This window comes from Typopeltis vanoorti, chromosome 3, assembly GCF_054136105.1.
Source record: "Typopeltis vanoorti isolate ZY-2024b chromosome 3, IOZ_Tvanoo_1.0, whole genome shotgun sequence".
NCBI classification, from domain to species: Eukaryota; Metazoa; Arthropoda; class Arachnida; order Uropygi; family Thelyphonidae; genus Typopeltis; species Typopeltis vanoorti.
The window spans coordinates 157,871,208-157,888,827 of NC_143551.1; the positions used below are offsets into that span (position 1 = coordinate 157,871,208).

Below are 17,620 nucleotides of genomic sequence, written 5' to 3' on the forward strand. Positions count from 1 at the left end.
GCAAGTATACTTGAGAAACGGTTGAGAAGTATTGTGGAAGAGAAGCTTGGTGAAGAAAAAGCTGTATTCAGGCCAAATATAGGCTGTCAGGATCAGATTTTCACTTTACGACAGATAATTGAGAAATTATGGGAATATAACAAAGATCTGTATTTAAGTTTTGTAGATCTGGAAAAGGCATATGAAAAGGTGCCAAGAGAGAGAGAGAGAGAGAGAGGGGTAAATCGAAAAGCAACGGTTATATGGTGTCAATGCAATGGGGCATTATATCAAGCAATAAGTAGTCTTTATTTGTGTTGTAAGTCAGCAGTTAGAATTGAAGGAAGTACAGGAAGATGGTTTAATATTAAATCTGGTGTCAGACAAGGATGTACATTATCTTCTCTGTTGTTTCATTATCTATATGGATCATATTATGAAGGAAAGTCTATTAAAATATATCAAAATTGGAGATGTTAATCTCAGCTCTCTACTTTATGTAGACAATGTTATATTTCTAAATAAATCCAGTACAAGTGCATGATTCGCTGACTAAATTGAATAACTGTTGTAATAGATATGTTATGCAGGTCAGGCAGAAGCATTGGAAATATCAACTGCATTGTGAGTGGAGAACCAATAGAACAAGTAAAACATTTCAACTACTTAGGCACAATTTTTCATGAAGATGGTAAATTAAATATGGAAATAGGCAAGAGAATCAACAAAGATAGAAATTAGTTTTGTATACAGCCATGAATTAGCTATATACAAGACAAACCAGTTTTAACTTATGAATATGAGAGTTGGGTTAGAAATAAAATACTTGACCACCGACCTGTTTGGCTGATGGTCAAATGTTTTAGGTGAGTGGTTAGTGTATCCGCTCTCCATTCAAAAGGCTGCGGGTTCAAATCCTGCTGTGGGCATGGATGTTTGTGATTGTTTGTGAAAATACTAGTGGTAGATGGCGTGGTGTAGGTGATGAAGTAGTTGTGGTTGGTAGAGTTGTAGAGTAGGCGTCCTCCCTCGAGGTGTTACATAATAATAATAAAACTACTGAAATAAGAGAGCCAAAAGCTTCACTTCAGTGATGCACAATTATTCAAATTAAGTGGATATTGAATCCAACATTATGTCAAAGCTGAATAGAGAAACTACAAGAGTTTCGTGCCGAATATAGAAACTATAAAAGTTTCGGCAGATCCAAGCGTAAGCAGACCTATCATGACAAGGGCAGTTCGTAGTAAAGGTGGAGCAAGCTCGGATCACTATAATTAGTATTTCCCATAATGTAAAACATATCTCCTAGAAGACATGTATGATGTTATACATTATGGGGGTGGGGTCACTACCCAGACCGGTTTCGACCTTTTTTGAGGTCTCGTCAGTGGGAGCCAGACCCAGATGTATGCCAATACTCAGGTTGTAGTGATGCAGAGCTTATACTTTACATACGAGTTGCCAAAAGAGGTGTCGCATCACAAAAGGCACCAAGAATTGCTGAAATAAGAGAGCCAAAAAGGCTTTACTTCAGCGATGTACAATTATTCAAATTAAGTGGATATTGAATCCAACATTATTTCAAAACCGAATAGAGAAACTATAAGAGTTTTGTGCTGAATATAGAAACTATAAAAGTTTCGGCAGATCCAAGCATAAGCAAATCTTTCATGACATAGACAACTCGTAGTAAAGGTGAAGCCACAACTGACAATTCCAAAAGGTACCACCTAAGTAGCTAATGTACGATAAAAGGTCAACAAATAATGTTGGATTCAATATCCACTTAATTTGAATAATAATAAAAGTTTGTTTGTTCGGAAGTCAACTGAATAAATTTACATGGAATAAGAGAGAAATTAGTCAAAACTCTAAATTAGCTGTATACAAGACAAACCAGTACACAATAAATAACGGAAAAAACTCACGTAGAAAGATTATTTATTAGTATAATTTTCGCCTGTGTGTCACAGGCATCTTCAGTACATTAAGCTCAAAAATTAAACACTACCTGGCAATTCCAAAAAGCGCCACCTAAGTAGCTGGTGTAAGATAACTAAAAAGGTCAATAACTTTCCTAAAAAAAAAAAAAAAAGTTGTATCAACAAATTGAAGGAACAGCAATGGGTAATCCTCTTTCTCCTGCTATCTCCAATTTCTTTATGGAACATTTTGAACAACGTATCTTTGACAATATTTCTCCCAGACCTACGCATTGGTTCAGATATGTCGATGACATTTTTGCTGTATGGAATGGCTCTTCTGATGAACTTCAACAATTTCTCACTAAGTTAAACGAATTTCATCCTAGGATCAAGTTTACCCTAGAAGTAGAATCAAATAAGCAGTTAGCCTTTTTAGATCTTCTAATTCTTCGCCAACCAGATGGTAACCTACATTTCTCAGTTTATAGAAAGAAGACTCATACAGGCCATTATATCTATGCGGAATCTCATCACCATCCCAGTCAAAAGGCAGGAACTATTAAAACACTGGTTCATCGGGCCCACTCCTTTTGTCCTACAGACGATTTTACAGAAAGAACTACAATACATAACTTCTTCCTTTCTATCTAATGGTTATAAGAAATTGCTTCATTAAAAGAACTTTGAGTAGTTTTAATATGTCTTCCTCTTCAAACACAGAGGAAATAACGCGCATTACTATCCCTTATGTACAAGGCATCAGTGAACGTATAGCAAAAGTTTTAAAACCACTGAATATTTTTGTTGCCTTTCGACCGTTTAGAAAAATCTCCACCTTTCTCACTTCTCCTAAGGACAAGCTTCCACATCTTAATCATCCAGGTGTCTACCAGATTCCGTGCTCTTGTGGATTATCTTATTTCGGACAAACGGGAAGATCTGCCTCTATTCGGCTAGAAGAACACCAATCTTATATTGAATACTTTAAACCTGAAAAGTCTGGACTTTCTGAACATGCCATCTTCACTACACACAGAGTTCACTGGAGAAAGACAAGAGTTCTTCACAAAAGTCAGTTTCTCATGGAACGCCTTTATAAAGAAACATGTGAAACTCTACTTCATTCTCCTAACTTAAACAGATCCGACGGCTTACGTCTATCCCCTTTATGGGAGATAGTACTTTACAAATCAGCTAATCTTTCCTAACTTTTTATTGTATTATTATTATTTTTTATTTTATTTTTTTATTTTTATTATTTTTTTTTTAAGGAAAGTTATTGACCTTTTTAGTTATCTTACACCAGCTACTTAGGTGGCGCGTTTTGGAATTGTCAGTTAGTGTTTAATTTTTGAGCTTAACGTACTGAAGATGCCTGTGACACACATGCGAAAATTATACTAATAAATAATCTTTCTACGTGAGTTTTTTCCGTTATTTATTGTGTACCGATATGTCTACTCACGGTTTACCTCTTTCAAGACAAACCAGTTTTAACATATTGATCTGAGAGCTGAGTTAGAAATAAAACACTTGACCAATGACTAGAGACTGCAGACATGATAGTCCTGAGAAAGATTAGGGGCTTGAACAGATGGCATCAATGGCATTATCATATGAAAAATGAGGATATTAGGAATGAACTTGACATTGTTAGCATCCAGGAATGTGTTATCAGAGGTAATCTCAGGTGTATGGTCACTTAAACAGAATGGGCGAGGAAAGATTAGCAAAACAAGTGTTCTCTGCCAAGTTGGCAGGAAAAAGACCCTGAGGAAGACCAAGATATAGGTGGATTGATACAGTAAAAAGAGCCTTAGAATATAGAAATATAAGATCTGATAATGTTGGAGTCTTGACAAGTAACAGACTGATTTGGAGGAAAATTGTAGATAGGAAGTTAGTAATGATGTAAGTTTCATCTAGTACTATCATATCCTGTACATGTCAAGAATTTGGTGATGATGACGATGATAAATACAGTACAAGTCTGCAAGATTCTGTGATTAAATTGAATAAGTGTTGTAATAGATTTTGTATGGTCAGCAATAACAAGACAAAGACAAAAAATTAGGCAGAAGCATTGAAAATATCAACTGCATTGTGAATGGAGAACCTGTAGAATAAATAAAACATTTCAGACATGATTTTCAATGAAACTGGTAAATAGACAATAGAGTCAACAAAGCTGGTATGGTAAGATGTCAACTGAATACATTTATGTGGAATAAGAGAGAAATTAGTCAAATTACTAAATTAGCTGTGTATAAGACAGTGTTCAAACCAATTTATACTTATGGATCTGAGAGCTGGGTTAGAAATAAAACACTTGACCAAAGACTAGAGAACACAGATATGAAAGTCCTGAGAAAGATTAGGGATGTGAACATCAGTGACAATATCATATTAATAACAATTAATATGATATGACAATATCATTAATATGATATGAGATTATCAAAATAGGTTTGCAAGAAAAAAGACCCTGAAGAAGAACCAAGATGTAGGTAGATTGATACAGTAAAAATTGCCTTAGAAGACAGAACTATGAGATCTGGTAATTTTGGAGTCTTGACAGGTAACAGATTGATTTGACAGAAAATTGTAGATAGGAAGTTAGTAATGATGGAATTTTTCATATAGTACTATCATATCCTCTACACTCCTTGAGCGTATGTCAGGAATTTGATGTTGATGAAGCGAAACATAGGTATATACAAACTCATCATTAAAAAATATATTGTCCAACATCAACTAAACAACAGAGTACAGGTGACCGTGATGATCCATCAGAAAGTAATGATATTATTACCTGAAAACTTTTACAGTGCTCACTTGAAATAGATGTTATCAATGAACAGAACTTTCTGAAGAAACAACTTATGAAGAAATGAAACAAGCTGATAACTTGCAGAAAAAAATTGAATATGCTGATTTTAATAAATTATAATACCGGATTTAACTCACATAAAATATTATTTATTAGTATAATTTTTGCCTTATGGATCTGAGAGCTGGGTCAGAAGTAAAACACTTGACCGCAGATATGAGAGTCCTGAGAAAGATTAGGGACATGAACAGATGGCATCAATGGCAATATCATATTAAAAACGAGGATATTAGGAAAGAACCAGACGTTGTCAGCATCCAGGAATGTGTTAGCAGAGCTAATCTCAGGTGGTATAGTCACTTAAACAGAATGGGCAAGGAAAGATTAGCAAAACAAGTGTTCTCTGCCAAGTTGGCAACAAAACGACCCAGAGGAAGACCAAGATATAGGTGGATTGATGCGGTACAAAGTGCCTTAGACGATAGAAATACGAGATCTGATAATGTTGGAGTCTTGACAAGTAACAGACTGATTTGGAGGAAAATTGTAGATAGAAAGTTAGTAATGATGTAATTTTTTCATATAATACTATCATATCCTGTACATCCCTTGAGGGTACATGGCAGGAATTTGATGATGATGATAATTTTTGCCTGAGTATCAAAGGCATCTTCAGTACAAAGCTAACAGAACAACAACTGACAATTCCAAAAGGCACCACCTAAGTAGCTAATGTATGATAACTATAAAAGGTCAATAAATTTCCTAACTTAGTAAAAATAAATAAAATAAAATAAAAAAATAAATAAAATAATATATCTACACACACACACACAATTAAAAAAAAGTTAGTAAAGATTAGCTGATTTAAAAAGTACTATCTCTCCTAAAGGGGATAGACATAGACCATCAGATCTGTTTAAGTTAGGAGAGTGAAGTAAAATTTCTCATTTTTCTTTATAAAGCTGTTCCCCGAGGAACTGATTTTTGTTGTGAAGGACTCTTGTCTTGTTCCAGTGACCTCTACGTCTAGTGTAGATGCCATGCTCTGCAAGTCCAGATTGTTCACTGATGCCTTGCACATAAGAGATAAGAATTTTTGTATGATGAAACCTGTGGTGAATTCATAACTAAAAAACACATGTACTAACCACAGTGATAAGTTTTAATACGTAAATATATATAAAGAAAGTACTGAAGCCCTACTACACAGACCAAATTTAAACCGCAAACGATGTTCTTACTATTCCTAAAGTATGTATGGGAAATTGTCATAGAAAATTGTGTAAAATAGTCTCTTTATATATGTTGTTATTTTTTTTTATTATTTATTTATTTATTTTTTGAGTTATTTTAATTTACTTCTATAACATGTTACTGTATGCATATTGAGATTCCATTGTAATCATGCACCCTAACTGTACTATTCCTAGTATTGTTTGAATTACTGTACTGAGGATGTTTCAAGATACTTGGGATGAAATATTTATGTATTAAAACTTATCACTGTGGTTAGTACGTGTGTTTTTTAGAGATAAGAATATGATTTATTTCTTCTATATTTGAAAAGATAGAGATACCGGAACTGCTTAAAACTCTTTTGATGAAAGAATTCTTATAACTGTTAGAAATAATATGTTGCATTTCTTTCTTTAATAGCTCATCTGAAAAACATGAGTGTTCTTCTTCTAAGAAGTGTTCTTGTAAGAAGGATATAAGAACATGAATATGCTGAATTGTGCAAAACAGTCAGAAAACGTACCAAGGAAGAAATAAGGAAATTCAGTTGTAAACTCATAAAACGAATAATTGAAAACCACAGCCTCAGAAAAGCCAAGCAGCAGTTGATGAAGAGCAATAAACAAATAGTTGCACTCAAATTGTGAGATGGGAACATAAATAGAGATACATGTAGATATGCTATAGTAGCCAAAAGAATTGAAGAATTGATGACAAAGCAAATGAAGAAGAAGACAATTATGAAATAATTGAAGTGCCACAAATTCTACCAGAAGTTATGTGTAGCATCCAAAGCATGTAAAAGCTGTGGGTCAGGATGGAGTTATAGCTGAACTTCTAAAAGCAGGTGTGGAAATGAAATTGAAACTTTTTACCCAATATATGAAGTAAAAGACTCGAAGAACTATTGGCCCATCAGTCTATATAGTATTGGTGGTTTTCAAAGTGTTTACAAAAGTCTTGGCTCATAGTCTTTGTGCAACTCTAAACCTTATAACCAAATGAACAGGCAGGCTTTCAAAGTGGCTTTAGCACAGTGGACCATATTCAAGTTGTACAACAGATTATTGAATGGTGTAATGAATATCAACTACTATTATGTCTTGATTTATTGATTGTGAAAAAGCCTTTGATTAAGTAAAATCTTCTGCAATACTTAAAGTATTATGAAACCAGCAATTGCAGGAGACATATCAGCATGATCAAATTGGCATATACCAATGCAACAGCAACCATTGATTTCAATGGAAACACCTCTGTTGTGGAAATACAGAGTCATAAAACAAGATGACAGTATCCAGTATCTCTCCAAAACTATTCTCAGCATGCCTAGAAGAAATATTTAAACTTCTTGATTGGGAAGAAGAAAGGTCTGAAGATAAATGGAAGATATTTAAGCCATTTATGCTTTGCAGATGACAGTTATCTTTGCTTCAACTGCACATGAATTACATATATCCGTGAACTCCAAATTTCTAGCAAAACAGTTGACTTAAATATAAACCTAAAGAAGATCCATGTTATGTTCAATAGCTGTGTACAGCCAGAAATAGCACAAATCAGTAATGATTAAATTTAATAAGTGGATCATTACATATACTTGGAACATTGGATGTCAGTGGATCAAAATGTCATGAAGAAATTAAAAGATGTACAATGCTTAGGTGGAAAGCATTTGAGAATTGCAGTCAGTATTCTAAAGCCAGTTACCATTATGCCTAAAAAGGAAAGCTTTTAATGAACATATTCTTCCTATGTTTATATATGGCTGTGAAACATGGACACTAAATGCAAAGGAAATTAAAAAATTAAGAAAAGCACAGTTTAGTACGGAAAGAAGTATGCTTTGTATCACAAGACTGGATCAAATAGGTATATGCGGATAAGAAACAAACCAGTCTTAGACATCATAGAAAGAGTAAAACTTCTGAAGTGGCAGTGGGCTGGGCATGTTGCTTGAAGACGATCAATGGTGGACAAAAGTATGCTGGATTGGATTCCATGGGAGGAAGAATGACCACACCATCAACCATAATCTCAGAGACTGATGATATCATCAGATTTGCAGGAGGAAGAAATGCTATTGACACAGACAGTTTTGGATCATTTTGGAAATGCCTTCATCTAATGGATTGACAATGGCTGCTGTTGATGATGTTAAGCATAGCTAAATATATTATGGTAGTTTGTGTCAGTGTGGAATTATTTAATCTAACAGCATAATTGCCTAACACTTTTCTTAATAAACTGTTTTTTACTTATTATTAGACTCCAATGGGTCCTGTGAATATGTCAGCGCCTTTACAGTGGGCCCAAGAAAAGAAGCGTCCATTTGACATTATAATTGTTTGTACCGATAACCAGACTACTCCTGGTGATATCCATCCTGCTGAAGCTCTAAGAGATTATAGAACTGCTTTGAATCTTCCTAATGCCAGGTATGAAATTGTATTTTTGTGTATTTTGCTTTTATGTTCTGCATATGCCTTTAAACAAATTCATATTAGAGTTTGCAGTAACTGTGTTGAATAGGAAACCTCTAGTCAATTTTTATATATTTTTTTATTTATTATTATTATTTTTTTAATGGAAAAACCATAACAATCCATATAGTGATTGAAGATATAACTTTTATGACAGAACTTATGGATTCTGTAATTTGATATCATTCAAACTTTCTAAATTAAAATTAGTAAAACTTTTTTTTTTGCACAATATCAGTTATTGATGAGGGATATGCAGAAAATAATATAATTATTTTACATCAAATGATATCATTTTTTTTTTCTTTTCTATGAAGAACTAGATATCATTTTGATGAGAATAACATTTAAAATCTATTGCTGTTTGCCAGATAATAAGAACTGTTGTTAGAAATGTAATGTTGTTACAATGTAAGGTTCTGCATTTAAGGTTTCCATACATTTTTTGTTCATTCTTTATATCATTGTGTGTGGATTGTAAAAAAAAGGGACACTCCTAAATGAAAGTAGGCTATAATAGCCATTAAAATAAAAGTTTATTTTAGAGGAGTAACATGGGAATTTTCCCAGAAATAGTACCTATAATTCTTTATATCATTTATGTACAAATAATGGCATTATCCCCTCCCCCCCAAGGGTTAAATCTAGATCACTGGGACGTGTCAACATAACTTTAGGGAATGGGCTTCTTACCCAGTGTTCAATCTTTATGTTGTCTTCATTCAATTATTAAGTATACACGTGTACTATATACAATACTTTTGACAAACACTGCCTGCATATCTATCCTGTGGAACCAGGGCAGAAAGTGAATGCCTGCCTTAAGAAATCGTCACTGTGGCATGATATAGAGAAGTTTTTTCTCAAAACCAATATGCGTGTTCACCTACAAAGAGACACTCATTCCTTCTCCTCAAAATTGCTGGCCTGGTTGGCCGAGTGGTTAGCGTATATCCACTCTCCAGCCAACAGGCTGCAGGTTTGAATCCTGCCATGGGCATGGATGTTTGCGATTGTCTGTGAAAATACTAGTGGTGGTGGGCAGTAGATGACGTTCGCTGTATTTGGTGGATTGAGTGGTGGAGACGGAGAGTTGTAGAGTTGCCCTCGATGAGTCTTTGGACTCCTTGGAGGTGTCACGTAATAATAATAATAATAAATTGTTAAAAATTGGCAATGGTAAAGTGCAGCAAAGAGATGGAAAAATTATATTAACACACTTAAATATTGAGGAAATTGTTCGAACTGCAGACAAACTGTTGTGCAGTGTCTACCCATCTATTGAGAACATAACAGAAAAGTTACCTTTTTGTTCATGGAGCGACCTATCCTCGCAATTCGAAATGACGGTGTGTCAATAATGAACAAGTTGGTTCTTAATAAGATTTAAGATTAATGGATCTGTTAGTGTTTACAAATCAGTAGATACGTTGTGTGGATGTAGATGATACAGCTCATTTTCCCATGGAATTTTTAAATTTGCTTAATCCACCTGGATTGCCTGGTCATGAAATTAAATTGAAAATAGGTGTTCCTATTATGTTGCTCTGAAATCTATACCCCCCCCCCCCCCCATACACACACAAAAAAAAAAAATAAACAACTTTGTAATGGAACCAGGCTTCAGGTACAATCATTGAAACTGAATATGATAGAAGCTGTGATATTTACAGGTCCTGGTATCAGAGAAATTGTCTTTATTCTTCATTCCTTCAGACTATTCATTTGCATTCAAACAGTTACAATTTCCAATAAGAGTTTTCTTTGCAATGACAATAAAGCCCAAGAACTGACCCTAAGACATGCAGGTTTAGATTTAAGACATGTTCTCGAGTTAGCAGTCCTGAGAATTTAATTATTTTTGTTGAGGATGATGAAAATTCTAATGTTGTTTATAAAGAAGTGTTGCAATGCTCACAATTCTACATTATGACAAAAGCACCAGCACCAAATACTCAAGTAAATACCCTGAAGTGAACTGCTGTTAATATAAGTTCACCTTGGTGAAGCAGGAGAGCTCATCTAGTTTTGCTATAATTAAGACAAATTTTGTGAATTTCAAGAAGAGTAATATATGTGAATTTCAGAATGGAAATTTGACATTGAGACTTATTTATCCCTATAGTTCCAGAGAAAGTTCTATAAGAGAAAAGTAGAGAGGAATTTTTTTTGAGTTCATCTGATAAGCCAGTTTTTGTTGGAAGCTTAAATGGTAAAGTAGAAAATGAATTTGAGACATTTAGAATTGATTTAGGAAAACTGGAAGAAAAGAACAAGCTAATAAAAAGCATAAGTATCAGGTCTTCGATTTATTTTCAGAACATGTTCCAACATGACAATGTGCATGTCATGCCAAGAAATAAGAAAAGTTATTGACTATGCTATTGTTAATAATGATGATCTTCACACTGATTTTCAGAATACAAGGGTGTACGGAGGATTGAAATAATAAATGATCATCATTAGCTTTGTGGTTAAAAGCCCTGGGTTTGAATCCCATATAGGATGAACTAAAACTTTATAGAGGGTTTCTTTATCTGAAAATGGGTTAGCTGGTCTCATGCAGATATCACAGGGCATTTTTCACCTGGAAACTTGCATTTTTCATATATATATATATATATATATATATTTTTTTTTTTAAGAGTATTATTAATCCACTGATGTTATAGCCAGATAAGATAAACTTTAGAAATTTACCAGAGAGTTTGACAATATAACTTTCAGCATATATGAATTGTCTTGGATTGGTACTACCTAAAAGACATGAACACTTTTTGCAAGGATCTCATATATTTGCCTTTTATTTGTGCTTTTAAGTTTCACTAGACTGAGATTCACTTTTTTGGATCGAAGAAGAAAGCATATCAAAAGTTCTTGGCAAATAAGTCAGCTTGTGCTCTTAGAGAATACAGAGACAAAAAGTAAGAAAGCTAAACACTGTGTAAAACTGGCTAAACAAAAGTCATGGGAGGACTTTGGTAAGAACATAGAAAATAAATATCAAGAAAATGGCAAGATATTCTGGAGGTTGTTGAAGAAGCTCAGAAATGGAGATGCTGTAAAAGGAATTAGAGATGATAAAAGTGACATGAAAACAGGAGGAAAAGATATCTTTGAAGCATGGAGTAATTACTTCGAAAAACTGCTAAATGAAAGAAGCAGTGATGACAGCACAGTGGTAAAAAAACGCTGACCATGCATGCAGTCAAAAATACATATCCATACTTGAAGTACAAAAAGCCATCGAAAACCTGAAATGTGGAAAGGCATCAGGAGTAGATGATATTCAATCAGATATACTCAAGTATGGTATAAAAGTCTTACAGTGGCTGCACTGCATAGTTCAGAAAGACGAATTCCAGATGATTGAAGGAGAGCTCTCATAGTACCCATATATAAAAAGGGAAATAAAACTGAATGTGACAATTACAGAGGTATTTCTTTAATGAGTGCTCCTGGTAATATATATGCAAGTATACTTGAGAAACGGTTGAGAAGGATTGTGGAAGAGAAGCTTGGTGAAGAACAAGCTGGATTTCAGCCAAATAGAGGCTGTTAGGATCAGATTTTCACTTTACGACAGATAGTTGAGAAAGCATAGGAATATAACAAAGATCTGTATTTAAGTTTTGTAGATCTCGAAAAGGCATATGACAAAGTGCCAAGAGAGAAGCTATTCGAAATGCTATAGTCATATGGTGTCAATGGGGCATTATATCAAGCAATACTTTATCTTTATTTGAGTTGTAAGTCAGCTGTTAGAATTGAAGGAAGTACAGGAAGGTGGTTTAATGTTAAATCTGGTGTCAGACATGGATGTACATTATCCCTGTTATTCATTATCTATATGGATCATGTTATGAAGGAAATTGGTATTAAACCTGATATCAAAATTGGAGATGGTAATCTCAGCTCTTTGCTTTATGCAGATGATGTTATACTTCTAAATAAATCTGCTGCAAGTCTTCAAGATTCCCTGACTAAATTGAATCACTGTTATAATAGATATGGTATGAAGGTCAGCATTAAAAAGAGAAAGACAATGAAAATAGTCAAACATTAAAAATATCAACTGCATTGTGAATGGAGAATCTATAGAGCAAGTAAAACATTTCAGCTACTTAGGCAGGATTTTTAGTGAAGATGGTAAATCATCATCATCATCATCATCAAATTCCTGCCATGTACCCTCAAGGGTGTACAGGATTATGATAGTACTACATGAAAAATTTACATCATTACTAACTTCCTATCTACAATTTTCCTCCAAATCAGTCTGTTACTTGTCAAGACTCCAATATTACCAGATCTTATATTTCTGTCGTCTAAGGCACTTTGTACCGTATCAATCCACCTATATCTTGATCTTCCTCTGGGTCGTTTTCCTGCCAACTTGGCAGAGAACACTTGTTTTGCTAATCTTTCCTCGTCCATTCTGTTTAAGTGACCATACAACCTGAGATTAGCTCTGCTAACGCATTCCTGGATGCTGACAATGTTAAGTTCTTTTCTAATATAATCGTTTTTAATATGATATTGCCATTGATGCCATCTGTTCATGCCTCTAATCTTTCTCACGCCTTTCATATCTGCAGTCTCTAGTCTTTGGTCAAGTGTTTTACTTCTGACCAAGCTCTCAGATCCATAAGTTAAAACTGGTTTGAACACTGTCTTGTATATAGCTAATTTAGTGTTCCGACTAATTTCTCTCTTATTTCATACGAATTTATTCAATTGACTTCCTACCATACTAGCTTTGTTGGTTCTGTTCTATTTCCATATTTAATTTACCACATTGACTAAAAATCGTGCATAAGTAGCTGAAATGTTTTACTTGTTCCACAGGTTCTCCATTCACAACACAGTTGACATTTTCAACAATTCCACCTATTTTCATTGTCTTTGTCTTTTTATTACTGACCTTCATACCATATCTATTACAACAGTTATTCAATTTAGTCAGAGAATCTTGCAGACTTGTAGCAGATTTATTTAGAAGTATAACATTGTCCGCATAAAGCAAAGAGCTGATATTAACATCTCCAATTTTGATATCATGTTTAATACCACTTTCCTTCATAATGTGATCCATATAGATAATGAATAACAGTGGGGATAATGTACATCCTTGTCTCACACCAGATTTAACATTAAACCACCTTCCTGTACTTCCTTCAATTCTAACTGCTGACTTACAACTCAAATAAAGGCTAAGTATTGCTTGATATAATGCCCCATTGACACCATGTAACTGTAGCATATGAATAGCTTCTCTCTTGGCACCTTGTCATATGCCTTTTCCAAATCGACAAAACTTAAATACAGATCTTTGTTATATTCCCATGATTTCTCCGCTATTTGTCGTAAATTGAAGATCTGATCCTGACAGCCTCTATTTGACCTGAATCCAGCTTGTTCTTCACCAAGCTTTTCTTCCACAATTCTTCTCAACCGTTTCTCAAGTATACTTGTATATATCTTACCAGGAACACTCAGTAGGGATATACCTCTGTAATTCTCACATTCAGTTTTATTTCCCTTTTTATATATGGGTACTATGAGAGCTCTACTCCAATCGTCTGGAATTCGTCCCTCTATCCAGGCATTCTGAACTATGCAGTGCAGCCACTGTAATACTTTTATACCACCATACTTCAGCATTTCTGGTCGAATATCATCTACTTCTGCTGCCTTTCCACATTTCAAGCCTTTGATGGCTTTTTCTACTTCAAGTATGGATATGTATTCCTGACTGCACGCGTGGTCAGTGTTTTTTATTAAGATGGTAAATTAAGTATGGAAATAGACAACAGAATCAACAATGCTGGTACAGTAGGAAGTCAATTGAATAAATTTATATGGAATAAGAGAGAAATTAGTCTAAACATAAATTAGCTGTATACAGGACAGTGCTCAAACCAATTTTAACCTATGGATCTGAGAGCTGGGTTTGAAGTTAAACACTTGACCAAAGACTAGAGACCGTAAATATGAGAGTCCTGAGAAAGATTAGGGACATGAACAGATGACATCAATGGCAATATCATATTAAAAATGAGTATATTAGGAAAGAACTTGATATGTCAGCATCCAGGAATGCATTAGCAGAGCTAATCTCAGGTTGTATGGTCACTTAAACAGAATGGGAGAGGAAAGATTAGCAAAACAAGTGTTCTCTGCCAGGTTGGCAGGAAAAAGATCCAGAGAAGACCAAGATATAGGTGGATTGATACAGTAAAAAGTGCCTTAGAAGATAGAAATATAAGATCCGATAATGTTGGAGTCTTGACAGGAAACAGACTTATTTGGAGGAAAATTGTAGATAGGAAGTTAGTAATGATGTAAATTTTTCGTGTGGTACTATCATATCTAGTACACCCCCTAGAGGGTATATATCAGGTATTTGATGATGATGATGATATTCTAAAAGGCGTGTGCTAAATCTGTTCAGAATACGATAATTATGTGGTGATTGAATTGTTAGTTTTCCCTCTGGTCATTCATTGTATGTACTGGTGTCTGTCTGTCTCTCTCTCTCTTTCCTCCAATCAATTTTTAATCCCAAATCTGCCACAAAGTTGCTGATGACAGTACTTTCCATTCCTTTTCTTCATTTGAGAAACCTTTTAATAATGAAATGATTCAAGCTTCAAGATCTTTCATATCCAATATTTTAAACAGTGATCTCATAATTCTCAAGTGAGTAAATTTCATTACGCCTAAAACAGTCCTTGTCTCACAAGAAAGATCCTTCTTCAGTCCTTCTCACTTTTGATAATGTTGCATTATCTTTTGCAAGATTAGTTCCCCTTTCTTGGGCTCATATTCATATCCAGCTTAATTCTGGCATAGACACATTACATCAGTAGCATTCCTCATCCTCCAAAAAACTTGGTATTCTTTTTTTATTCAAAACATTACTTCCCTCCTACACAGCTCATAATACTATAAATCCTAAATCCATTCATCCTTAGAATATTGTTCTCATATTTGGGGTGGTGCATCCAAAACCTCCCTAAGAATTCTTGATTATACACAGGACAGGGCAGTCCACTTAAGAAATGACCCCTCTTTTAGTCTTTAATCAACTATAATAAATAGTTGATTAAAGACTAGAAACCATCGATATGAGAAAATTCAGGGAGCAAACAGATAACATCAATGACAGAATCCTGTTAATAAAAAATAAACAAATAAAAATAGTTGTTTAGGTATGATTTTTAGTGAAAGTGACAAATTAAATATTGAAATGGATACCAGAATAAGCTGAGCAGGTATGGTGGAAACCATTTTAATACATTTACATGAAATATAACAGAAATTAGTCAAAACACAAATTAGCAGTATATGGAATCATTTTAAAATCAATTAATTTCTGTTATGAAAGTTGTTTTAGTAATAAAATAGTTGATTAAAGAATAGAAACCACTGATATGAGTAATGTGAAAAAATTTAGGTTGCAAACAGATAATATCACTGACAGAATCCTGTTAATAATGAAAATATTAAAAAGGATCTTGACCTAATATGCATTTAAGACTGTACAAGCAGTGCCAATCAAAAGTTGTATGTCAGTTAAACAGAATGGGAGTGAAAAGATTAGCAAAATGTGTTTGATGCCACCACGTCAGGAAAAAGATACAAAGGAAGGAAGGAATTGCTGTATTTAGTGAAGTGTTAGATCCAGTAATATTGGAGACTTGACAAATAACAGAATAATCTAGAAGGAATTGATAGGAAGTTAATAATATAAATTTAATTGCATAGTACTGTCATATTTTCCTGTACTCACATTTGAAGGTACATGTTTAGAATTGATGATGACGACAAATAATGCATTATTTACTTCAGTTTAATTTTCTTCATTTGTCATTGTAAATGCATTTAAGAGATCCAATTTTGATGTTGACCAGTTTTCAGAGGGAAAATTGCAGAACATGTGCACAAATTACATTGGAGATAAAATGAAGTTATTTGAAAACAAGTACAAGCCTTTAAATTGAGGTCTATAATCTGAAGAAAGCATAGATTGAGTCAGCCAGGGAAGCATGTGGTGAATAGTCTGTTTTGCTAGAAAAATGAATGGTGTGTGGAATTATAGAGGATTTTCTCTGCTGAGAGTTGCAGATAAATTTACAAATGTAGTTGAAGAGGCTAAGAAAAGTTGAAAAGAAATTTTGGAGAAAGTTGAACAAGTACATCAGTAGAGCAAGCTGGCTTCAACCCAAATTGTACGAAGGGAGGTGAACCACATTTTTACTTGTTTGGTAAATAGTTCAGAAATTTTGCGATATGTGGAAAATACTTAAAATCTTCCAAGAGAACTACTATTCAAAATGTTGCTGTTATATGGTGAATGGAACACTGCACATAACAAATATATAGCATGTATTAAGTAGCCTCTCAGAAAATTTCTCAGTTACTTATAAATCCCCTGGTCCAGATGGTATTCCTCGAGCTGTGCTAAAAACTTGTGTTCCAGAATTAACGATCATCCTATATTGCCAGTACATGTTGGTCATATTAATTTCATCCACTCAACAGCATGGAAGCAAGCCTTTATCCACTCTGTCCCTATAAAGTGACATGAAAATCAGTCATGAAGATAGCATCCTGTTTCCCTCACTTCATTAGTCAGTAGCTTCATAAGTAATGAATAAGAACAACAGCCAGCTTGTTCACTATCTGGAGACTCCTTAGTTAATTATAAAGTCATTTCTCCAAACTTTTCCACTGCTTGTGTTCATAGGTGGACAAGGTTAATGGGAGAGCTACCAAAGAACAAAAGTGACAGAATCCACATGAGAAAAGTTTGGAGAAAATTGCATGGTTGCTCTTGATATTTTCCAAGGCGATTAAAAAGTCTTCCCTTTAGACCTTGCAAAGCTTCCATCTTTTGATCTTGTTTCTGCTCTCTGTGATTGATTTGTCCACTTTGTTCATTAGATATCATAGCAAAAAAGTTTCCTCTCATCAGATTTCTTTATCATTGCTGGGATATCAGCCTTGCAGTCTTTGGTGCTACTGCCCATGCTATTCTTTCTGTACACTGACCTTCTCTTACTACCCCAAATTGTATCCATAGTTTTGCTGATGATATTACACTCCATTCCTCTTCCTCATTCCTAAAATCTTGTAGTACTCAATGATTCAACCTT

At 34.2% G+C, this 17,620-nt stretch overlaps 1 protein-coding gene across 7 annotated transcripts in view; it reads left to right on the forward strand.

The window, feature by feature from the left end:
* LOC150108699 (RNA-binding protein RO60) overlaps nucleotides 1–17,620 on the forward strand; it is a 180,525-nt gene that overhangs the window by 148,752 nt on the left and 14,153 nt on the right. For all 7 annotated transcript variants that reach the window (XM_090390924.1, XM_090390927.1, XM_090390925.1 and 4 more), the window contains one exon: nucleotides 8,245–8,414. In XM_090390924.1, coding sequence (XP_090247050.1) covers nucleotides 8,245–8,414 — 170 coding nt within the window. The remainder of the gene's footprint in view (nucleotides 1–8,244; nucleotides 8,415–17,620) is intronic.